Source organism: Pseudophryne corroboree, chromosome 4 (genome assembly GCF_028390025.1).
Source record: "Pseudophryne corroboree isolate aPseCor3 chromosome 4, aPseCor3.hap2, whole genome shotgun sequence".
In the NCBI taxonomy this organism is placed as follows: Eukaryota; Metazoa; Chordata; class Amphibia; order Anura; family Myobatrachidae; genus Pseudophryne; species Pseudophryne corroboree.
The window spans coordinates 727,734,800-727,760,722 of NC_086447.1; the positions used below are offsets into that span (position 1 = coordinate 727,734,800).

Here is a 25,923-nt window from a genome sequence, read left to right on the forward strand (position 1 = left end):
CAATATGCGATAATCGTCAGATAGGGGCGATAATTATATAATATTATATGCCCAGCATAAGATTTAAATTCTATCTTCCTGCTTTAGGCTACCACAACATCATTGAGTACTTTACATATATACAATAGGGGGAGATATAAATACCCAATTTCAACCTGACACTTGTCCTATAATTGGCCATAATCACTAGCTACAGTATAAAGAAAAAATAAGAATTTACTCACCGGTAATTCTATTTCTCGTAGTCCGTAGTGGATGCTGGGTACTCCGTAAGGACCATGGGAAATAGACGGGCTCCGCAGGAGACTGGGCACTCTAAAAGAAAGATTAGGTACTATCTGGTGTGCACTGGCTCCTCCCTCTATGCCCCTCCTCCAGACCTCAGTTAGGCAAACTGTGCCCGTAAGAGCTGACACTACAAGGAAAGGATTTGAAATCCAGGGTAAGACTCATACCAGCCACACCAATCACACCGTACAACTCGTGATAACTATACCCAGTTAACAGTATGAATAACAACTGAGCCTCACTGAACAGATGGCTCATAACAATAACCCTTTAGTTAAGCAATAACTATATACAAGTATTGCAGACAATCCGCACTTGGGACGGGCTCCCAGCATCCACTACGGACTACGAGAAATAGAATTACCGGTGAGTAAATTCTTATTTTCTCTGACGTCCTAGTGGATGCTGGGTACTCCATAAGGACCATGGGGATTATACCAAAGCTCCCAAACGGGCGGGAGAGTGCGGATGACTCTGCAGCACCGAATGAGCAAATTCAAGGTCCTCCTCAGCCAGGGTATCAAACTTGTAGAATTTTGCAAACGTGTTTGATCCCGACCAGGTAGCAGCTCGGCAAAGTTGTAAAGCCGAGACCCCTCGGGCAGCCGCCCAAGTAGAGCTCACCTTCCTCGTGGAATGGGCTTTGACTGATTTAGGATGCGGCAGTCCAGCCGCAGAATGTGCAAGTTGAATCGTGCAACAGATCCAGCGAGCAACAGTCTGCTTAGAAGCAGGAGCACCCAGCTTGTTGGGTGCATGCAGGATAAACAGCGAGTCAGTTTTTCTGACTCTAGCCGTCCTGGAAACATAGATTTTCAGGGCCCGGACTACGTCCAGCAACTTGGAAGCCTCCAAGTCCCGAGTATCCGCAGGCACCACAATTGGTTGGTTCAAATGAAACGCTGATACCACCTTAGGGAGAAATTGGGGCCGAGTCCTCAATTCTGCCCTGTCCATATGGAAGATTAGATAGGGGCTTTTACATGACAAAGCCAACAATTCTGACACACGCCTAGCCGAAGCCAAGGCCAAAAGCATGACCACTTTCCACGTGAGATATTTCAACTCCACGGTCTGAAGTGGCTCAAACCAATGTGATTTTAGGAAATCCAACACAACGTTGAGATCCCAAGGTGCCACTGGGGGCACAAAAGGGGGCTGAATATGCAGCACTCCCTTAACAAACGTCTGAACTTCAGCCAGTGAAGCCAGTTCTTTTTGAAAGAAAATAGACAGGGCCGAAATCTGGACTTTAATGGATCCCAATTTTAGGCCCATAGGCACTACTGACTGTAGGAAGTGCAGAAATCGACCCAGCTGAAATTCTTCTGTTGGGGCCTTCATAGCCTCACACCAAGCAACATATTTTTGCCATATGCGGTGATAATGTTTTGCTGTCACATCCTTCCTAGCTTTTATCAGCGTAGGAATGACTTCAACCGGAATGCCATTTTCCATCAGGATCCGGCGTTCAACCGCCATGCCGTCAAACGCAGCCACGGTAAGTCTTGGAACAGACAGGGCCCCTGCTGTAGCAGGTCCTGTCTGAGAGGCAGAGGCCAAGGGTCCTCTGAGATCATTTCTTGTAGTTCCGGGTACCAAGTCCTTCTTGGCCAATCCGGAACGACGAGTATAGTTCTTACTCCTCTCTTTCTTATTATCCTCAGTACCTTTGGTATGAGAGGAAGAGGAGGGAACACATAAACCGACTGGTACACCCACGGTGTCACTAGAGCGTCCACAGCTATCGCCTGAGGGTCCCTTGACCTGGCGCAATATCTTTTTAGCTTTTTGTTGAGGCGGGACGCCATCATGTCCACCTGTGGCCTTTCCCAACGATTTACAATCAGCTGGAAGACTTCTGGATGAAGTCCCCACTCTCCCGGGTGGAGGTCGTGCCTGCTGAGGAAGTCTGCTTCCCAGTCGTCCACTCACGGAATGAACACTGCTGACAGTGCTATCACGTGATTTTCCGCCCATCGGAGAATCCTTGTGGCTTCTGCCATCGCCAACCTGCTTCTTGTGCCGCCCTGTCGGTTTACATGGGCGACCGCCGTGATGTTGTCTGACTGAATCAGCACCGGCTGGTTTTGAAGCAGGGTCTTGCCTGACTTAGGGCATTGTAAATGGCCCTTAGTTCCAGAATATTTATGTGTAGGGAAGCTTCCTGACTCGACCATTGTCCTTGGAAGTTTCTTCCCTGAGTGACTGCCTCCCAACCTCGGAGGCTTGCATCCGTGGTCACCAGGACCCAGTCCTGAATGCCGAATCTGCGGCCCTCGAGAAGATGAGCACTCTGCAGCCACCACAGCAGAGACACCCTGGCCCTCGGGGACAGGGTGATCAGCCGATGCATCTGAAGATGCGATCCGGACCACTTGTCTAACAGATCCCACTGAAAGATCCGTGCATGGAATCTGCCGAATGGAATTGCCTCGTAAGAAGCTACCATCTTTCCCAGGACTCGCGTGCAGTGATGCACCGACACCTGTTTTGGTTTTAGGAGGTCTCTGACCAGAGATGACAACTCCTTGGCCTTCTCCTCCAGGAGAAACACCTTCTTCTGTTCTGTGTCCAGAATCATACCCAGGAACAGCAGACGCGTCGTAGGAACCAGCTGCGACTTCGGGATATTCAGAATCCAGCCGTGCTGTTGTAGCACTTCCTGAGATAGTGCTACTCTGACCAACAACTGCTCGCTGGACTTCGCCTTTATAAGGAGATCGTCCAAGTACGGGATAATTATAACTCCCTTCATTCGAAGGAGTATCATCATTTCGGCCATTACTTTGGTAAATACCCTCGGAGCCGTGGACAGACCAAACGGCAACGTCTGGAATTGGTAATGGCAGTCCTGTACCACAAAACGGAGGTACACCTGGTGAGGTGGATAAATGGGGACATGTAGGTAAGCATCCTTGATGTCCAGTGATACCATGTAATCCCCCTCTTCCAGGCTTGCAATAACCGCCCTGAGCGATTCCATTTTGAACTTGAACTTCCTTATATAAGTGTTCAAGGATTTCAAATTTAGAATGGGTCTCACCGAACCGTCTGGTTTCGGTACCACAAACATTGTGGAATAGTAACCCCGTCCCTGTTGAAGGAGGGGAACTTTTATTATCACCTGCTGGAGGTTCAGCTTGTGAATTGCCGCCAGTACTACCTCCCTGTCCTGGGGAGTAGCTGGCAAGGCTGATTTGAAGTAACGGCGAGGGGGAGACGTTTCGAACTCCAGCTTGTATCCCTGAGATACCACTTGTAGAACCCAGAGATCCACCTGTGAGCGAACCCACTGGTCGCTGAAGTTCCGGAGAGGGGCCCCCACCGCACCTGGCTCCACCAGTGGAGCCCCAGCGTCATGCGGTGGACTTAGTGGAAGCAGGGGAGGATTTTTGTTCTTGGGAACTGGCTGTATGGTGCAGCTTTTTCCCTCTACCCCTGCCTCTGGGCAGAAAGGACGCGCCTTTAACCCGCTTGCCTTTCTGGGGCCGAAAGGACTGTACCTGATAATACGGTGCTTTCTTAGGCTGTGAGGGAACCTGAGGTAAAAATGTCGACTTCCCAGCTGTTGCTGTGGAAACGAGGTCCGAGAGACCATCCCCAAACAATTCCTCACCCTTGTAAGGCAAAACCTCCATGTGCCTTTTAGAATCCGCATCACCTGTCCACTGCCGAGTCCATAATACTCTCCTGGCAGAAATGGACATTGCATTAATTCTAGATGCCAGCCGGCAAATATCCCTCTGTGCATCTCTCATATATAAGACGACGTCTTTAATATGCTCTATGGTTAGCAAAATCGTATCCCTGTCGAGGGTATCAATATTTTCTGACAGGGTATCGGACCAAGCTGCTGCAGCACTACACATCCAAGCTGAAGCAATTGCAGGTCTCAGTATAGTACCTGAGTGTGTATATACAGACTTCAGGATAGCCTCCTGCTTTCTATCCGCAGGCTCCTTTAAGGCGGCCGTATCCTGAGACGGCAGTGCCACCTTTTTTGACAAGCGTGTGAGCGCCTTATCCACCCTCGGGGATGTCTCCCAACGTAACCTGTCCTCTGGCGGGAAAGGGTACGCCATCAGTAACTTTTTAGAAATCACTAGTTTCTTATCGGGGGAAGCCCACGCTTCTTCACACACTTCATTCAACTCATCTGATGGGGGAAAAACCACTGGTTGCTTTTTCTCCCCAAACATAGTACCCTTTTTAGTGGTACCTGGGTTAATGTCAGAAATGTGCAACACATTTTTCATTGCTGTAATCATGCAACGGATGGCCCTAGTGGAATGTACATTAGTCTCGTCCTCGTCGACACTGGAGTCAGACTCTGTGTCGACATCTGTGTCTGCCATCTGAGGTAGCGGGCGTTTTTGAGCCCCTGATGGCCTTTGAGACGCCTGGGCAGGCACTGGCTGAGAAGCCGGCTGTCCCACAGCTGTTATGTCATCGAACCTTTTATGCAAGGAGTTGACACTGTCGTGTAAAACCTTCCACATATCCATCCACTCTGGTGTCGACCCAGCAGGGGGTGACATCACACTTATCGGCACCTGCTCTGCCTCCACATAAGCCTCCTCATCAAACATGTCGACACAGCCGTACCGACACACCGCACACACACAGGGAATGCTCTGACTGAGGACAGGACCCCACAAAGTCCTTTGGGGAGACAGAGAGAGAGTATGCCAGCACACACCACAGCGCTATATAATCAGGGATTTACACTAACACAAAGTGATTTTTCCCTATAGCTGCTTTACATATACAGTTTGCGCCTAAATTTAGTGCCCCCCCCCTCTCTTTTTTACCCTTTGGGCCTGGAAACTGCAGGGGAGAGCCTGGGGAGCTGTCTTCCAGGGGAGCTGTGAAGAGGAAATGGCGCCAGTGTGCTGAGGGAGATAGCCCCGCCCCCTTCTCGGCGGACTACTCCCGCTCTTATATTTATATTATGGCGGGGGATTTTTGCACATATATAGTTTTTTAGACTATATTATGTGCTGTTTGCCAATGTAAGGTACTCTAATTGCAGCCCAGGGCGCCCCCCCCCCAGCGCCCTGCACCCATCAGTGACCGGAGTATGTGGTGTGCATAGGGAGCAATGGCGCACAGCTGCAGTGCTGTGCGCTACCTTAATGAAGACCGGAGTCTTCAGCCGCCGATTTCCAGGATGTCTTCTTGCTTCTGGCTCTGCAAGGGGGACGGCGGTGCGGGTCCGGGCCCGGACGACCGAGGCTGGGCCTGTGTTTGATCCCTCTGGAGCTAATGGTGTCCAGTAGCCTAGAAGCCCAAGCTAGCTGCAAGCAGGTAGGTTCGCTTCTCTCCCCTAAGTCCCTCGTAGCAGTGAGTCTGTTGCCAGCAGATCTCACTGAAAATAAAAAAACTAACAAATAATAAGAATTTACTTACCGATAATTCTATTTCTCGGAGTCCGTAGTGGATGCTGGGGTTCCTGAAAGGACCATGGGGAATAGCGGCTCCGCAGGAGACAGGGCACAAAAAGTAAAGCTTTCCGATCAGGTGGTGTGCACTGGCTCCTCCCCCTATGACCCTCCTCCAAGCCTCAGTTAGGTACTGTGCCCGGACGAGCGTACACAATAAGGGAGGAATTTTGAATCCCGGGTAAGACTCATACCAGCCACACCAATCACACCGTACAACTTGTGATCAAAACCCAGTTAACAGTATGATAACAGAGGAGCCTCTGAAAGATGGCTTCCTAAACAATAACCCGAATTAGTTAACAATAACTATGTACAATTATTGCAGATAATCCGCACTTGGGATGGGCGCCCAGCATCCACTACGGACTCCGAGAAATAGAATTATCGGTAAGTAAATTCTTATTTTCTCTATCGTCCTAGTGGATGCTGGGGTTCCTGAAAGGACCATGGGGATTATACCAAAGCTCCCAAACGGGCGGGAGAGTGCGGATGACTCTGCAGCACCGAATGAGAGAACTCCAGGTCCTCCTTAGCCAGAGTATCAAATTTGTAAAATTTTACAAACGTGTTCTCCCCTGACCACGTAGCTGCTCGGCAAAGTTGTAATGCCGAGACCCCTCGGGCAGCCGCCCAAGATGAGCCCACCTTCCTTGTGGAGTGGGCCTTAACAGATTTAGGCTGTGGCAGGCCTGCCACAGAATGTGCAAGTTGGATTGTGCTACAGATCCAACGAGCAATCGTCTGCTTAGACGCAGGAGCACCCATCTTGTTGGGTGCATACAATATAAACAACGAGTCAGATTTTCTGACTCCAGCTGTCCTTGCAATATATATTTTTAATGCTCTGACAACGTCCAGTAACTTGGAGTCCTCCAAGTCACTTGTAGCCGCAGGCACTACAATAGGCTGGTTCAGATGAAATGCTGACACCACCTTAGGGAGAAAATGCGGACGAGTCCGCAGTTCTGCCCTGTCCGAATGGAAAATCAGATATGGGCTTTTGTAAGATAAAGCTGCCAGTTCTGACACTCTCCTGGCCGAAGCCAGGGCTAGTAACATGGTCACTTTCCATGTGAGATATTTTAAATCCACCTTTTTTAGTGGTTCAAACCAATGAGATTTTAGAAATTCCAAAACCACATTGAGATCCCACGGTGCCACTGGAGGCACCACAGGAGGCTGTATATGCAGCACTCCCTTAACAAAAGTCTGGACTTCAGGAACTGAAGCCAATTCTTTTTGAAAGAAATTCGACAGGGCCGAAATTTGAACCTTAATAGATCCCAATTTGAGACCCATAGACAATCCTGATTGCAGGAAATGTAGGAATCGACCCAGTTGAAATTCCTCCGTCGGAGCACTCCGATCCTCGCACCACGCAACATATCTTCGCCAAATGCGGTGATAGTGTTGCACGGTTACTTCCTTCCTTGCTTTAATCAAAGTAGGAATGACTTCTTCCGGCATGCCTTTTTCCTTTAGTATCCGGCGTTCAACCGCCATGCCGTCAAACGCAGCCGCGGTAAGTCTTGAAACAGACAGGGACCCTGCTGAAGCAAGTCCCTCCTTAGAGGTAGAGGCCACGGATCTTCCGTGATCATCTCTTGAAGTTCCGGGTACCAAGTCCTTCTTGGCCAATCCGGAACCACTAGTATCGTTCTTACGCCTCTTTGCCGTATAATTCTCAATACTTTTGGTATGAGAGGCAGAGGAGGAAACACATACACCGACTGGTACACCCAAGGCGTTACCAGCGCGTCCACAGCTATTGCCTGCGGATCTCTTGACCTGGCGCAATACCTGTCCAGTTTTTTGTTGAGGCGAGACGCCATCATGTCCACCATTGGTCTTTCCCAACGGGTTACCAGCATGTGGAAGACTTCTGGATGAAGTCCCCACTCTCCCGGGTGAAGGTCGTGTCTGCTGAGGAAGTCTGCTTCCCAGTTGTCCACTCCCGGGATGAACACTGCCGACAGTGCTATCACATGATTCTCTGCCCAGCGAAGAATCCGTGCAGCTTCTGCCATTGCACTCCTGCTTCTTGTGCCGCCCTGTCTGTTTACATGGGCGACTGCCGTGATGTTGTCCGACTGGATCAACACCGGTTTTCCTTGAAGCAGAGGTTCTGCCTGGCTTAGAGCATTGTAGATTGCTCTTAGTTCCAGAATGTTTATGTGAAGAGACGTTTCCAGGCTCGTCCACACTCCCTGGAAGTTTCTTCCTTGTGTGACTGCTCCCCAGCCTCTCAGGCTGGCGTCCGTGGTCACCAGGATCCAATCCTGTATGCCGAATCTGCGGCCCTCCAATAGATGAGCACTCTGCAACCACCACAGAAGAGATACCCTTGTCCTTGGAGACAGGGTTATCCGCTGGTGCATCTGAAGATGCGACCCTGACCATTTGTCCAACAGATCCCTCTGAAAAATTCGTGCATGGAATCTGCCGAATGGAATTGCTTCGTAAGAAGCCACCATTTTTCCCAGGACTCTTGTGCATTGATGTACAGACACCTTTCCTGGTTTTAGGAGGTTCCTGACAAGCTCGGATAACTCCTTGGCTTTTTCCTCCGGGAGAAAAACCTTTTTCTGAACCGTGTCCAGAATCATCCCTAGGAACAGCAGACGAGTTGTCGGCATTAACTGGGATTTTGGAATATTCAGAATCCAGCCGTGCTGTTTTAGCACTTCTTGAGACAGTGCTAATCCCATCTCTAGCTGTTCTCTGGATCTTGCCCTTATTAGGAGATCGTCCAAGTATGGGATAATTAATACGCCTTTTCTTCGAAGAAGAATCATCATCTCGGCCATTACCTTTGTAAAGACCCGAGGTGCCGTGGACAATCCGAACGGCAGCGTCTGAAACTGATAGTGACAGTTTTGTACAACGAACCTGAGGTACCCCTGGTGTGAGGGGTAAATTGGAACGTGGAGGTACGCATCCTTGATGTCCAAGGACACCATAAAGTCCCCTTCTTCCAGGTTCGCTATCACTGCTCTGAGTGACTCCATTTTGAACTTGAACTTCTTTATGTACAGGTTCAAGGACTTCAGATTTAGAATAGGTCTTACCGAGCCGTCCGGCTTCGGTACCACAAATAGAGTGGAATAATACCCCTTTCCCTGTTGTAGAAGAGGTACCTTGACTATCACCTGCTGAGAGTACAGCTTGTGAATGGCTTCCAAAACCGTCTCCCTTTCGGAGGGGGACGTTGGTAAAGCAGACTTCAGGAAACGGCGAGGCGGATCTGTCTCTAGTTCCAACCTGTACCCCTGAGATATTATCTGCAGGATCCAGGGATCTACCTGCGAGTGAGCCCACTGCGCGCTGAAATTCTTGAGACGACCGCCCACCGCCCCCGAGTCCGCTTGAGAAGCCCCAGCGTCATGCTGAGGCTTTTGTAGAAGCGGGGGAGGGCTTCTGTTCCTGGGAAGGAGCTGCCTGTTGGTGTCTCTTCCCCCTTCCTCTGCCTCGTGGCAAATATGAATATCCCTTTGCTCTCTTGTTTTTAAAGGAACGAAAGGGCTGCGGTTGAAAAGTCGGTGTCTTTTTCTGTTGGGGAGTAGCTTGAGGTAAAAAGGTGGATTTCCCGGCTGTAGCCGTGGCCACCAAATCTGATAGACCGACTCCAAATAACTCCTCCCCTTTATACGGGAAAACTTCCATATGCCGTTTTGAGTCCGCATCGCCTGACCACTGTCGCGTCCATAAACTTCTTCTGGCCGAAATGGACATAGCACTTACCCGTGATGCCAGTGTGCAGATATCCCTCTGTGCATCACGCATATAAAGAAATGCATCCTTTATTTGCTCTAAAGACAGTAAAACATTGTCCCTATCCAGGGTATCAATATTTTCAATCAGGGACTCTGACCAAGCTACTCCAGCACTGCACATCCAGGCTGTCGCTATAGCTGGTCGTAGTATAACACCTGTATGTGTGTATATACTTTTTTGGATATTTTCCATCCTCCTATCTGCTGGATCTTTAAGTGCGGCCGTCTCAGGAGAGGGTAACGCCACTTGTTTAGATAAGCGTGTGAGCGCCTTGTCCACCCTAGGAGGTGTTTCCCAGCGCGCCCTAACCTCTGGCGGGAAAGGGTATAAAGCCAATAACTTCTTTGAAATTAGCATCTTTTTATCGGGGGCAACCCACGCTTCATCACATACATCATTTAGTTCTTCTGATTCAGGAAAAACTATAGGTAGTTTTTTCACACCCCACATAATACCCTGTTTAGTGGTACCTGTAGTATCAGCTAAATGTAACGCCTCCTTCATTGCCAAAATCATATAACGTGTGGCCCTACTGGAAAATACGGTTGATTCGTCACCGTCGCCACTGGAATCAGTGCCTGTGTCTGGGTCTGTGTCGACCGACTGAGGCAAAGGGCGTTTTACAGCCCCTGACGGTGTTTGAGGCGCCTGGACAGGCACTAACTGATTGTCCGGCCGTCTCATGTCGTCAAACGACTGCTTTAGCGTGTTGACACTATCCCGTAATTCCATAAATAAAGGCATCCATTCTGGTGTCGACCCCCTAGGAGGTGACATCCCCATATTTGGCAATTGCTCCGCCTCCACACCAATATCGTCCTTATACATGTCGACACACACGTACCGACACACAGCAGACACACAGGGAATGCTCTTAACGAAGACAGGACCCCACTAGCCCTTTGGGGAGACAGAGGGAGAGTTTGCCAGCACACACCAAAAGCGCTATATATGACAGGGATAGCCTTATAATAAGTGCTCCCTGTATAGCTGCTTTTATAATATAATTTTTGCCACTATTTTGCCCCCCCTCTCTTGTTTTACCCTGTTTCTGTAGTGCAGTGCAGGGGAGAGACCTGGGAGCCGTCCTGACCAGCGGAGCTGTGTAAGGAAAATGGCGCTGTGTGCTGAGGAGATAGGCCCCGCCCCTTTTCCGGCGGGCTCGTCTCCCGCTCTTTAGTGTATTCTGGCAGGGGTTAAATATCTCCATATAGCCCCCGGAGGCTATATGTGAGGTATTTTTTAGCCAAATAGGTTTTCATTTGCCTCCCAGGGCGCTCCCCTCCCAGCGCCCTGCACCCTCAGTGACTGCCGTGTGAAGTGTGCTGAGAGGAAAATGGCGCACAGCTGCAGTGCTGTGCGCTACCTTTAGAAGACTGAGGAGTCTTCTGCCGCCGATTCTGGACCTCTTCATGTTTCAGCATCTGCAAGGGGGCCGGCGGCGAGGCTCCGGTGACCATCCAGGCTGTACCTGTGATCGTCCCTCTGGAGCTGATGTCCAGTAGCCAAGAAGCCAATCCATCCTGCACGCAGGTGAGTTCACTTCTTCTCCCCTAAGTCCCTCGTTGCAGTGATCCTGTTGCCAGCAGGACTCACTGTAAAATAAAAAACCTAAGCTAAACTTTCTCTAAGCAGCTCTTTAGGAGAGCCACCTAGATTGCACCCTTCTCGGCCGGGCACAAAAATCTAACTGAGGCTTGGAGGAGGGTCATAGGGGGAGGAGCCAGTGCACACCACCTGATCGGAAAGCTTTACTTTTTGTGCCCTGTCTCCTGCGGAGCCGCTATTCCCCATGGTCCTTTCAGGAACCCCAGCATCCACTAGGACGATAGAGAAACTTTCTTTACTAGAAGCTCAGGAGAGCCCCTAGTGTGCAACCAGCTCAAGCCGGGCACAGATTCTAACTGAGGTCTGGAGGAGGGGCAAAGAGGGAGGAGCCAGTGCACACCAGATAGTACCTAATCTTTTTTTTAGAGTGCCCAGTCTCCTGCGGAGCCCGTCTATTCCCCATGGTCCTTACGGAGTACCCAGCATCCACTAGGACGTCAGAGAAATAAGAAAATCATTGGTACATAAGTGGACCATAAAATTTTGCACTTTTCTCACAATGTACTACAGTAAGGAAAATGACATTCCTTATACCAGTACTGTCCAACTTGAAGGTGGTGAGCCAGAAATGGAACATTTGGTTGCCACTAGGGATGCTATACTATGGTGCTTACATTCAAGACTTTTCAATAGAGTCAGTTTGAGGATATGGAACGTGTTTGTGCTATAATGGTGATTTTTCCGCCAGTTCAGTCTGGGCTCCATCGCTATACTGGATCCACACTTTAGATATGGCAACGCCATCTTCTTTTGTGGCAGTAACTCAAACCGAAGTATAACAAAATAGCATCACATAAGTGCAGTTATGGAAGAATGACCAGCAGGGGAGCCCTTCCACAACTACCACACCTAAATGTAAAAACAAAACTTCCTTAAAAGTGATACTTGGTGCTGCTGCTCTGTTTGTCTGCTTACGCCTCTCTGTAAGGACGTCCTCACCAACTGAAACTTAGTAGAGTCTCATATTCCAAATAATTTTCAGTGGCAAAAAGGTAAAGATGTTTCACTTAGAATGTGTGTGTTTGGTACACACAAGTTTTTTTATATGAAGAGCGTACATCGCAGTGTTTTAGATCAGTGTTCGAAGCTTGAAAGATTGAGCGATGCAGTTCTCATAGCTTAGTATATTTTTTGGTCAGTCTGTCTAATACCAGCTACTGAGAAGAATCTACAATCATAAATACAGGAGATTAAGGGATAAATGTATGAAGGGGCGATATGGGGGAGAAGCGGTATTAGCACACATTATGTGCGCTATACCTCTTCTCCCCCATGTATGAAGGCTGCGGTGAGGGCACAGTGCGCCCCAGTCCATATCAGCGCTGCTATCTAATAGATAGCAGGCCGATATGCGCGGCCAATGTATGAGCTGACCGTTCCGACACCTGCAGCTGTCGATTTCGACAGCTGCAGGTGGTGATGCATATAGACCACAGCAGGGACAGAGCTGTCCCCGGTTGTGGAGATCTCACGGGAGTAGCGAGAGCCCGTGCATGCTCAGCGGGAGCCGGACGGGAGGGAAACACAGCACGTCAGCTCTGAGCTGAAGCGCTGTGAGCTCAGGGGGACATCGCCGGAGGGGGGATTTTTTGCTCCCCCGCTTCGGCAGACAAGATGTTGCTACACCCTGTCGATGTCCCGTCCTGCTTCGCTGCTATAATACATTTACCTGTAAATACCAGAAGACAAATCATTAAAACTATACGCAAACAGCTACTGTATAAAAGTATAGAAATGTAGACATTTACAATATACTAAAAATGTTAACTGCTGTGTACATGCTGTATAGCAGTTTCCTAAGATTTTCAGCCTATTAAAGAGAAAAAAAATGTTTGCGCCTGGTTATCAGGTAACATTGATGCTGGAGGCCGTAACGTGTCAGGATGAGGTGTTTAGTACTTCATCACTGGAGATGAGAAATTACCTGTAACTAGTACCAAATGTGAGATCCTTCCTCTGTTCATTATTACTGACTAAACATATGTTGCTGTCTGGCTAGAAGCAGTTGGCTGCCTGTAACATCACAAGCAAACCAAGGTTACAGCTCTTGTTAATTTACTGTAGCACAGAGAGTCTGTGGAATGGAGCTTTCCTCAGCATTAACACTTTACTGACTGAGGGAGTCTAATGTGTTGCCTCAGGCAGCAATAATGAGAGCGCACAGACAGATTACCACAATATTGCCATGGCCCATGATGATAGACCCAGGTAGCCAGGGGGCATTCCTTTCACATCTACAAAACTTCATCATTTTCCTGTATTTTGTTCATTTTACCCTAAGGCGCACACTTATTCCTATGCCATTTATACAACATTTATTCTAAACATATATTTGTGAGTATGTGTGTAATGTCATTTTTTTCTTTTCTTAGTGTTTTGTAATTTTTGGCATTGTGCAGCAGTGGACATGGCCACAAGAATCTGATTTGTCATGGCATGTCACATTGTGGACACATGGCCATTCATCGCCGCTCTATTATACAGGACAGAAATAAAACAGAGTGCCCTCCCAAACTCCTCTCTCCTCATGACACTAAGGCCGGAATTGAATTATCCGCGGTAGATTACCAAATGCTAATTGATCCCTCAGGGCTATTCAATTAGCCCTGAAGCCACGAGCTATCAGGGATATCTTTCACAGGTGGCGCAAACCTGTTAACATGCAAATCTGTGAACTTTTCACAGATTCTGTGTGTTGACACACATTAACTCATGTTAACACGCTACTTTAACGGGTGTTAACAAGACTGTCCGGTGAAAAAGGGAATTCAATTGAATAGCACGGCCTTAAAGCATCCCTTTATCATCTGAGGTAAATAAGAGACAGGATTCCTGACAGTGAACTAGTTGCCCAGGTGATAGGCCAGGGGGGTGGTTACTGTTAGGGGTCCTGGAGTAATGGTCTATGGAGAATTTACACTTTGTATGCTAAAAATTGCTGTGAACTATTCTGTAACCTGTGACTTGCTGGAAACTGCTCATGTTCAGTTGTGAATTGCCTAACTGCGGAAAAGGGGTTGAGGCTGAAATGACAGTGTTCAGGATGCAGTAGCATCCTTATGATTAGATTATAATCTCAACAGGGGTCAGGTAAGTATGTTAATCCTCCGCCCTTACCCCCCTAACCATCCCCAATGCAGCCTAAACCTAACCACTATATATATATATGAGCCACAAGCATTTTGGCTGGGGGGGAAGAGGGGGGGGGGGGGAGATATCTATCTATACATTGCACACATACCCACACATTTCTATAAAATACAGCATAGTGGACACTATGGGGAATGCAGATAATAGCAGCGCATGCACCAGTGGCTGTTCCTGGGGAGGGATTCAGACAATTCCTCTCCCATTAAATTGTGCAATATGCAGCCCATAGACTACAATAGTTAATACCATCACTATTGGGAAAAATGGAAAGGAAAGCGCAGCATATAACTTTGATATCTGCTGTTGAACCCCTGTAATACTTTCAGGGGATACTTACATTTTAAGGTATTTTTTCCAATCTCGTTTTTATAAATCAAAAACGAGATTGGGAAAAAACGAGACTGGAAAAAACGAGACTGGAAAAAAAGTTTTTTCCAATCCCATTTTTTCCAATCTCGTTTGGGAAAAAAATAAGATTTTACTTACCGGTAAATCTATTTCTCATAGTCCGTAGTGGATGCTGGGGACTCCGTAAGGACCATGGGGATAGACGGGCTCTGCAGGAGACATGGGCACTTTAAGAAAGAATTTAGGTTCTGGTGAGCTCTGGCTCCTCCCTCTATGTCCCTCCTCTAGACCTCAGTTAGAGAAACTGTGCCCAGAAGAGCTGACAGTACAAGGAAAGGATTTTGGTAATCCAGGGCAAGATTCATACCAGCCACACCAATCACACCGTATAACTTGTGATAAACTTACCCAGTTAATAGTATGAACAACAACAGAGCATCAGGTCAACCCTGATGCAACCATAACATAACCCTTATTGAAGCAATAACTATATACAAGTATTGCAGAAGAATTCCGCACTTGGGACGGGCCCCCAGCATCCACTACGGACTACGAGAAATAGATTTACCGGTAAGTAAAATCTTATTTTCTCTAACGTCCTAGTGGATGCTGGGGACTCCGTAAGGACCATGGGGATTATACCAAAGCTCCCAAACGGGCGGGAGAGTGCGGATGACTCTGCAGCACCGATTGAGCAAACACAAGGTCCTCCTCAGTCAGGGTATCAAACTTGTAGAACTTTGCAAAAGTGTTTGTACCTGACCAAGTAGCCGCTCGGCACAGCTGTAATGCCGAGACCCCTCGGGCAACCGCCCAAGAAGAGCCCACCTTCTTAGTGGAATGGGCCTTAACTGATTTTGGCAGCTGCAATCCAGCCGCAGAATGAGCCTGCTGGATCGTGTTACAGATCCAGCGAGCAATAGTTTGCTTTGACGCAGGAGCACCAAGCTTGTTGGAAGCATACAGGATAAACAAAGATTCTGTTTTCCTGACCCTAGCCGTTCTGGCTACATAAACCTTCAAAGCCCTGACCACATCAAGCAACTCGGAATCCTCCAAGTCAGTAGTAGCCACAGGCACCACAATAGGTTGGTTTATATGAAAGGATGAAACCACTTTCGGCAGAAATTGTGGACGGGTCCGCAATTCTGCTCTATCCGTATGGAAAACCAGATAGGGGCTTTTATGTGACAAAGCCGCCAACTCTGACACACGCCTAGCCGAAGCCAAGGCTCATAGCATGACCACCTTCCACGTGAGGTATTTTAACTCCACCGTTTTGAGTGGTTCAAACCAGTGGGATTTCAGGAAACTCAACACCACGTTAAGATCCCAAGGTGCCACTGGAGGCACAAAAGGGTGCTGAATATGCAGCACTCCTTTTACAAACGTCTGAACTTCAGGTAGAGAAGTCAACTCCTTTTGAAAGAAAATGGATAGGGCCAAAATCTGGACCTTAATGGAACCCAATTTTAGGCCCAAATTCACTCCTGACTGTAAGAAGTGAAGGAAACGGCCCAGCTGGAATTCCTCTGTAGGGGCATTCCTTGCCTCACACCAAGCAACATATTTTCGCCATATACGGTGATAATGTTGAGCTGTCACGTCCTTCCTAGCCTTTATCAGCATAGGAATGACCTCATCCGGAATGCCTTTCTCTGCTAGGATCCGGCGTTCAACCGCCATGCCATCAAACGCAGCCGCGGTAAGTCTTGGAACAGACAGGGCCCCTGTTGCAACAAGTCCTGTCTTAGAGGAAGAGGCCATGGGTCCTCTGTGAGCATTTTTTGCAGATCTGGATACTAAGTCCTTCGTGGCCAATCCGGAACAATGAGTATTGTTCTCACTCCTCTTTTTCTTATTATTCTCAGCACCTTGGGTATGAGAGGAAGAGGAGGAAATACATAGACCGACTGGAACACCCACGGTGTCACCAGGGCGTCTACAGCTATCGCCTGAGGGTCTCTTGACCTGGCGCAATACCTCTGTAGCTTTTTGTTTAGGCGGGATGCCATCATGTCCACCTGTGGCAGTTCCCACCGACTTCCAATCTGTGCGAAGACTTCCTGATGAAGTCCCCACTCTCCCGGGTGGAGGTCGTGTCTGCTGAGGAAGTCTGCTTCCCAGTTGTCAACTTCCGGGATGAACACTGCTGACAGTGCGCTTACGTGATTTTCCGCCCAGCGAAGAATTCTGGTGGCTTCCGCCATCGCCACCCTGCTCCTTGTGCCACCTTGTCGGTTTACATGAGCCACTGCGGTGATGTTGTCTGACTGAATCAGAACCGGTTGGTCGCGAAGCAGGGTCTCCGCTTGACGTAGGGCGTTGTATATGGCCCTTAGTTCCAGGATGTTGATGTGAAGGCAAGTCTCCTGACTTGACCACAGACCTTGGAAATTTCTTCCCTGTGTGACTGCTCCCCACCCTCGGAGGCTTGCATCCGTGGTCACCAGGACCCAGTCCTGAATGCCGAATCTGCGGCCCTCGAGAAGGTGAGCACTCTGCAGCCACCACAGGAGAGACACCCTGGTCCTGGGGGATAGGGTGATTAACCGATGCATCTGAAGATGTGATCCGGACCACTGGTCCAGTAAGTCCCATTGAAAGGTCCTCGCATGGAACCTGCCGAAGGGAATGGCCTCGTATGATGCCACCATCTTTCCCAGGACTCGAGTGCAGTGATGCACTGACACCTGTTTTGGTTTTAATAGGTTCCTGACCAGTGTCATGAGTTCCTGAGCTTTCTCTATCGGGAGATAAACCCTTTTCTGGTCTGTGTCTAGAATCATGCCTAGGAAAGGCAGACGAGTCGTAGGAACCAACTGCGACTTTGGAATATTTAGAATCCAGCCGTGTTGCCGTAACACTTCCAGAGAAAGTGCTACGCTGATCAGCAACTGCTCTCTTGATCTCGCTTTTATGAGGAGATCGTCCAAGTATGGGATAATTGTGACCCCTTGCTTCCGTAGGAGCACCATAATTTCCGCCATTACCTTGGTAAATATTCTCGGAGCCGTGGAGAGACCAAACGGCAACGTCTGAAATTGGTAATGACAATCCTGTACCACAAATCTGAGGTACGCCTGATGAGGTGGATAAATGGGGACATGAAGGTATGCATCCTTTATGTCCAGAGACACCATAAAATCCCCCCCTTCCAGGCTTGCGATGACCGCTCTCAGCGATTCCATTTTGAACTTGAACCTTTTCAGGTACATGTTCAGGGATTTTAAATTCAATATGGGTCTGACCGAACCGTCCGGTTTCGGGACTACAAACATGGTCGAATAATAACCCCTTCCTTGTTGAAGGAGGGGAACCTTGACCACCACCTGTTGAAGATACAATTTGTGAATTGCAGTTAACACTATTTCCCTCTCGTGGGGGGAAGCTGGCAGGGCCGATTTGAGGTATCGTGAGGGGGCATCTCTTCGAATTCCAGCTTGTATCCCTGAGACACAATATCTATTGCCCAGGGATCCAACTGGGAGTGAACCCACTTGTGGCTGAAATTTCTGAGACGTGCCCCCACCGGGCCTAGCTCCGCCTGTGGAGCCCCAGCGTCATGCGGTGGATTTTGTGGAAGCCGGGGAGGACTTCTGTTCCTGGGAACTAGCTGTGTTGTGCAGCTTCTTTCCTCTGCCCCTGCCTCTGGCAAGAAAGGACGCACCTCTGACTTTCTTGTTTTTCTGTGATCGAAAGGACTGCATTTGATAATACGGTGCTCTCTTAGGCTGTGAGGAAACATATGGCAAAAAATTTGACTTTCCAGCAGTAGCTGTGGAGACCAGGTCCGAGAGACCCTCCCCAAACAATTCCTCACCCTTGTAAGGTAAAACCTCAATATGCCTTTTTGAGTCGGCATCCCCTGTCCATTGCCGAGTCCACAGGACCCTTCTGGCAGAAATTGACATAGCATTTATTCTAGAACCCAGTAGACTAATGTCTCTTTGAGCATCTCTCATATATAGGACAGCGTCTTTAATATGCCCCAGGGTCAACAACATAGTATCCTTGTCTAAGGTATCAATTTACTCAGATAAGGTATCCGTCCATGCTGCTACAGCACTACACACCCAGGCCGACGCGATCGCCGGCCTCAGAAAGGTACCCGAATGTGTATAAATGGACTTCAGGGTAACCTCCTGTTTGCTATCCGCAGCATCTTTGAGGGTAGCCGTATCCTGTGACGGCAGGGATACCTTCTTGGATAAGCGTGTTAAAGCTTTGTCCACCTTAGGGGAGGATTCCCAGCGTAACCTGTCCATTGGCGGGAAAGGATACACCATAAGAATCCTTTTGGAGATCTGCAGTTTTTTATCTGGAGATTCCCAAGCCTTTTCACATAACTCATTTAGCTCGTGTGAGGAAGGAAAGGTTACCTCCGGCTTCTTTTCCCCATACATATGAACCCTCTTGTCAGGGACTGGGGTTTCCTCTGTGACGTGCAACACATCCTTAATTGCTATAATCATATAACGGATGGATTTAGCCAATTTAGGCTGTAACTTTGCATCATCGTAATCGACACTGAAGTCAGAATCCATGTCGGTATCTGTGTCAACAATTTGGGATAGTGGGCGCTTCTGAGACCCTGATGGCCTCTGCGACATAGGATCAGGCACGGGTTGAGACCCTGGCTGTCCTGAGGCTTCAGGTTTTTCTAACCTTTTATGCAAGGAATTAACATTATCATTTAAAACCTTCCACATATCCATCCATCCAATCAGGTGTCGGCGCCGTCGGCGGAGACACCACATTCATTTGCTCCCGCTCTGCTTCCACATAGCCTTCCTCGTCAAACATATCGACACAAGCGTACCGACACACCACACACACAGGGAATTCCCTTTTTGAAGACAGTTCCCCCACAAGGCCCTTTGGAGAGACAGAGAGAGAGTATGCCAGCACACACCCCAGCGCTATAACCCAGGAATAACACAGTAACTTAATGTTAACCCAGTAGCTGCTGTTTATATTGATTTTTGCACCTAATTATGTGCCCCCCCCCTCTCTTTTTACCCTCTTCTACCGTGTATCTGCAGGGGAGAGCCTGGGGAGCTTCCTCTCAGCGGAGCTGTGGAGAAAAAACGGCGCTGGTGAGTGCTGAGAAAGAAGCCCCGCCCCCTCGATGGCGGGCTTCTGTCCCGCTTAAATATGCATTTTCTTGGCGGGGGCTCATACATATATACAGTGCCCAACTGTATATATGTTTACTTTTGCCAAAAAGAGGTCCAAATGCTGCCCAGGGCCCCCCCCCCCCCCCCCCCCCCCGCGCCCTGCACCCTTACAGTGACCGGAGTATGTGAGGTGTGTGGGAGCAATGGCGCACAGCTGCAGTGCTGTGCGTTACCTCAGTGAAGAACGGAGTCTTCTGCCGCCGATTTGAAGTCTTCTTGCTTCTCATACTCACCCGGCTTCTGTCTTCCGGCTCTGCGAGGGGGACGGCGGCGCGGTTCTGGGATCGGACGGCGAGGGTGAGATCCAGCGTACGATCCCTCTGGAGCTAATGGTGTCCAGTAGCCTAAGAAGCAGGACCTAGCTTCAGAGATTAGGGCTGCTTCTCTACCCTCTGTCCCACGATGCAGGGAGTCTGTTGCCAGCAGAGCTCCCTGAAAATAAAAAACCTAACAAAATACTTTCTCTCAGCAAACTCAGAAGAGCTCACTGAAAAGCACCCAGCTCATCTGGGCACAGTATCAAACTGAGGTCTAGAGGAGGGGCATAGAGGGAGGAGTCAGAGCACACCAGAACCTAAATTCTTTCTTAAAGTGCCCATGTCTCCTGCGGAGCCCGTCTATCCCCATGGTCCTTACGGAGTCCCCAGCATCCACTAGGACGTTAGAGAAATGAGATTGGACAAAACGAGATTGGAAAAAACACAAAGTGTTAACAAGGCTGTCCGGTGAAAAAGGGAATTAAATTGAATAGCACGGCCTTAAAGCATCCCTTTTTCATCTGAGGTAAATAAGAGACAGGACTCAAAACCATAACTGTAAGGTGTGAGTGACATTATGTAGAAGACGAAGAGAGAGGACCCACTTATAGCTCACACCCGGGCTGAGGCTATGCATGGAAGGTAATGAGACTTTACAGGGTGCATTCTCAGCTGAACCTGGTTGGAAATGTGGGGAGGTCAGGGGGTGTCATGAGGGAAGCGGCGGGGAGGAGGGGGGATTAGGCGACAACAGGGAGCTGAGGGGGAAGAGGTGAGGAACATATGAAGTTGGACGGAAGAAGGCCGCAGGGATGATTCCAGAGGAGGGGCAATTGTTTTAATGATGAGCAGAACTCTTATACAACATTATTTTGACCTGGATGATGTGCTGTTTTCCTATGCATTATTTTTTTTTAGGTCTAGAATAAATGATGGGCAGTTTTCCTGTACATAATTATTTTGATCTGGATAAAGGGCAGTTCTTCTACTCATCATATTTTTGATGAGTGCCCCCAAGGGGATGTAGTTGGGATCCCGGCTTTTGGGATCCTGGCAGGCAGAATACAAGCGCCTGAATCCCGATAGTTGACAGAATTTCGATGCTGGAATCCCTACAGCAGCAGTCTCGGATGTAAGTATGCCGGGGAGGTCAGGCTGCAGGGGGAGAGTTAGGGTTAGGCTGCGGGAGGGAGGGTTAGGTATAGGCTGCAGGGAGGGACGGTTAGGGTTAGGCTGCAGGGAGGGGAGGTTAGGGTTAGGCTGCATGAAGGGAGGGTTAGGTTTAGACTGCAAGGAGGGGAGGCTGACTTTAGGCTGTGAGAAGGGAGGGTTAGGATTATGGTTACTTACCTCCAGAGTCCCTGTTGGGATTTCAAGCTGTTGGGGTGCCAGTGTCGGTATACTACCGACATACTGACTGCCAGTATCCCGTACCCAACCCCCTCCAAGGTGAATAAAACAGCTTCTATGTCTAATAGCTATTGGATGTCATTTTTTTTATTACAGGTGAAAATGATAATTCAAGTGAACAATACAGCACTGGGAAGGACAGGTATCTAACGTTAGATCCTTAGACGGTTGTAATACCTTATGCCGGTAGTTGGGATGCTGGCGGTCACGTGACCAACCCATTTAGAATGCCGACAGGAGATGGGGTAATTAATTTACCCCTCCCCTGCGCACTACCTTAACCCTAACCATCTTGAGGTGGCATCTTGGGCTAAGATAGTGCGGGTGGCGGCTACGGCTAAGTCACAGGGGGTGGTGGCTAGGGCTAAGACTCAGGGGGTGGCAGCTTTGGCTAACCCCCTCTCTAGTGCCTAACCCTAATGCCCCCTGGGCCCTAACCCGCACCCCAATACTTACCCTTGGGATGGTTGGTGTTTTGGCGCTGAGATTCTGTGTGGTGTGGGGATTCTGGTGTCCTGACCAGCGGCATCCAGAGGGCTGGGTTGCTGACTGCATTCCCCATAGACACAACCCTTTCAATACTTGTTTCATAATAGTGTAGAAAAGAGCATTTATAAAAAAATAAGAAGACACTGAAATAAATCAGTATCTATATAATAATGCGCTTTGAACCTGTCCAGTCTCGGTCATGAGCAATGAGTGTAGGGTGACCCCAGATACAGGAAAAACAAGGAAAGGAGAACCTTGCTGGGGACCAACCTTACACAATACAGTACAGGGTAAGTATTGTGGGTTGTTCACCAGGTCCAAAATTACTAGAATTTAATAAATTAATGTGAATTAAGTTATGTACTGTAGCAAACAATGCCCAATTACCATACAGAGTGAGTTGATGGACAGTGTCTTTCTGCTTCGTGATATGAATGTTATAGCATTGTCCAGTCATAAATAATCCCCACAGTGACAATTTAAAGCATCTACACAGTTGCTAACTAATCATAAACTGCTCCAAAACACCTCCGCAATGGTCATAACCTCTAAAAAATATTTTATATAGAGAGAATCCATGTGTTAATGTAACGTTAGAAAATAAAAGGCAAAAAGACAGTTTGTGATAATATTATTAAATGCTTAACAATACTATTAACAATATATACCTGCAATGTTCACTACTGTAGATGGCATGGGATGATCTCTAGACTGAACCTTCCTGTAGACAGGTTTACCTAGCAAAGTGACCAATGAAAATCAAAAACATTGATTGGATGATCTTGGTGGCAGGTGATGTTAGTGGAGCAGGTACTGTATCACACAACCATGCACAAACGTGGGTTATTTTGAACCACAATTGAGGGCTATCAGTTTGTCCATACAAAAATTTGGGTAGAGGCCTGGAGATTGCGCTGTAGTCTCCCGGGTACATGCCCAGTGTACATGTGCCATTTAGACAAGGTCTAGCTTTGAGCAGATTGTGGCACTCAGTGAGGAGGTTGCAATGGTCCCAGATGGACGGAACCTAGCATTACTGGGCTCCCCTCACTAATGGGCCCTGCCATACCCCCTGCACCCACCATTGTTCCTCCACTTGCTATGATTCACGCTTGTGTACTTATGAACTGAAACTATTCAATACAAATATACTGAGCATATGCTCTTATAGCAAACGCCTCAAGCAATTCTACATCCTGATATGTGCACTTTCTAATCCTTCCTTAAAGCAAAAAGGATTTAATTAAAAAGGATGGTTCATTCCTTATTTTCATTCCATAAATACTGCTTAAAGCTTTTTTACTAATACACTCCAAGGACCGATTCTCCATTGTTTAATAAAGGTAATTCTGTTTTAGAAACCACCATTTCAGAAAGTTTAATAACATAAGCTCAGCCTATTTTCTTTTAATTGTGTTTGTATTTCCATAAAAGAATCACAGAATTACTGAGTGTCTAACACCACGGTGGCTGCATGAGGCATTTCAGCTCCGAATTAACCTTTCCATTGTTTACAATCTAATACTGTACGTGGTTAATTTACTCCTGTTTCTTGCCAAGCGAATCACTAATGTTAATGGTGATTTGGGGATTTGTGCTCTTGTCTACATTACCGTGCAGTAAATTGTGCTCTTTCTGTAACAATTACATTTGATTATTTGCAATATGGGCCAATTTAAATGTAAAACAAGTGGAATTATAAATCTGGGGCTTATTCACATTGCATAATGTCACAATTTTGCGCTAAATAGGTATGTTTCTACTTTTATTTAAACAAAGCTAATCATGAAAGCTGGGCATGCAGTGGCAAGTCTGTCAGTTGAAATTTCGACACTCACAGCAGAGAAACTGTGAGGTCTAACCCGACATGCCGACATGTTACACCATTCTAACAGTGTCGGCTTTACAACTTCAAACATGAACCCTAGACAGTCCTTTGATGGTCTCTGTATGTATGCAACAAATACATGGCATTTGGGAATTTTCCTAGTTGTAAAGATGATTTCCTATTTAGACTAATATAATGTATGTGTGCAAGAGTTGGAAGGTTGAATAAAAATATGGTGGCCATTACGATGGCCAATATCTAGTTTAACTATGGCCACAGATTATTTGATAAAAATGCAATCCATTCAGTGCTCATCTCGAGTTACCAGATTACTTGTGGGCTAATTTGTGTAGTCATAATTGGCTACACACACACTTATCTGCCATATGTATTCAGTTCTTACCTTGCTTTGCACACAGTTTGGGTAAACACATGGCCGTAGCTATCCCCGGAAACCCCTACTCCTCTTGGCAAGTGGCTCAAATTACGACAACAATAGCAATGGTATATAATATGATTACTAGAACTGAGGCCAAATCATGTAGTTTAAGGGACAGAGCAGAGCTGGTGCACATGTCCAGTGACAGCAGCTTCTTCTACCAAGTTTGCTGTATTTGTGGATATGAGTCCTCAATCAGTGCATTTGACCAGAAAGTAGCTAGCAGGAAGAGGAGACAGGAGCCTTACCAAGAGGTGGGAAAACGTGTGCTTAGAAAGTTTAGTACTGGTTGTATTATGTTTGTGTATTTATTTATTTATTATGGTATGTTTAACCTTTTCATGACTACTTATTTATATTATTTAAATATATTTGATACAGCCTATACTATAGACAAACTATAGTGTTAAATATTAATACTGTATTCCAAACTGTTTGGAATACAGTAATGTCCAGGGTTGTTACTGGACATTAATGTCCAGGGTTGTTACTGGGTTCTTCTACCATTCCCCCAGACTCCCGCACTTGCTTCAATGTTCTGCTGAGTAGGATATTGTGTACTGGATTTGGAAACCCCCTTCTAGAAATTCTGCGTTTGCCACTGAAACCACACCCATATCCACTCCACTTTATTAATATTAGCCAGAAACCAAATTCACTTTCTAATAAGGTGTCTAAAAATGGTACTGACCCTCTAAAATGAGAACTATTGAGCAGTGTGTTGACTTGTGGCCAATATTGTACTTCCCACAGAAAGCTTATTATGCAGTCAAGATCAGAAACTGTTATTATGTTTGTTCTTGGTTATAATATATGGAATCTGTGCAATTCATATTTCTTTTAATTAAAAGGTAAAGAATTAATTCACTAACATAAAAAAATATTATGCATTAGAACGAATTCCACGTTCAGTTGAAATGTAGATAATGTACATATCTATTTAATAACATATTTTTGACGGCAATTTCCTTGGTTTAGATATTTTTAGGTTTGTTTGTAAAGGTTAAGAAAGACATCAGTACCCCAGGACCTTTTATTTTAGTTTAGGTCATGTAAATGGATATGTTTCTAATGAAATGTTTAGAGCAGGATGTAGCTGTGTCACTTACCAGTGCTATTAGACTGGTAAGCTCTTATGTACTGTATTAATAGCATGAATACGAACTAGTTACCATACAGAGTCAAGTTCCTGTGAACCTCTAAAATGGAAAGTTTTGGGGGAAAAATGTGGATTAATTATTACACTGCTTATAACAAGTGATGTGCATATAATGGAGACTGTACAAATGTGTTCTGCTTTATATCACAGGAGCCAAGGCCATACTTAGTGCTGGTAAAGTGCAGTCAACCTACAAATAATACTGTCAACAGCTTACACTTCACTTTTGTCACTGGAAAGTGTCTATTTAAGCAATTATTTCCTGTAGAGGGTGTGGGAACAAAAGCTTCTAGAAAATGAAATAAGTAAGTAAAGTATTCATGTATGTATGGGGTTATATTTCTGATTGTTTAAGAGACCTATTTATCATTGGTGGTCGTGGAGCGCTATTAAATCTAATTCCACAGCACTTTAAAGAATGATTTTTCACTGCTTTGTTTTTAATCTATTGAACTGAAAAGAGGCTGTACTGGTGAATGGGGACACCTGCACTTTTACTGGTAATCTAACACTAGTAATAATTAGCAGTGGCTCCTGCATTCAACT

At 47.1% G+C, this 25,923-nt stretch overlaps 1 protein-coding gene across 10 annotated transcripts in view; it reads right to left on the bottom strand.

The window, feature by feature from the left end:
- Window positions 1–25,923, bottom strand: part of SLC8A1 (solute carrier family 8 member A1) — a 681,250-nt gene that overhangs the window by 141,494 nt on the left and 513,833 nt on the right. For 7 of the 10 annotated variants that reach the window (XM_063918064.1, XM_063918070.1, XM_063918067.1 and 4 more), the window contains one exon: window positions 22,620–22,688. The exons of the other annotated variants lie outside the window; for them this stretch is intronic. In XM_063918064.1, the coding sequence (XP_063774134.1) occupies window positions 22,620–22,688 (69 nt within the window). The remainder of the gene's footprint in view (window positions 1–22,619; window positions 22,689–25,923) is intronic. 10 annotated transcript variants of the gene reach the window in all.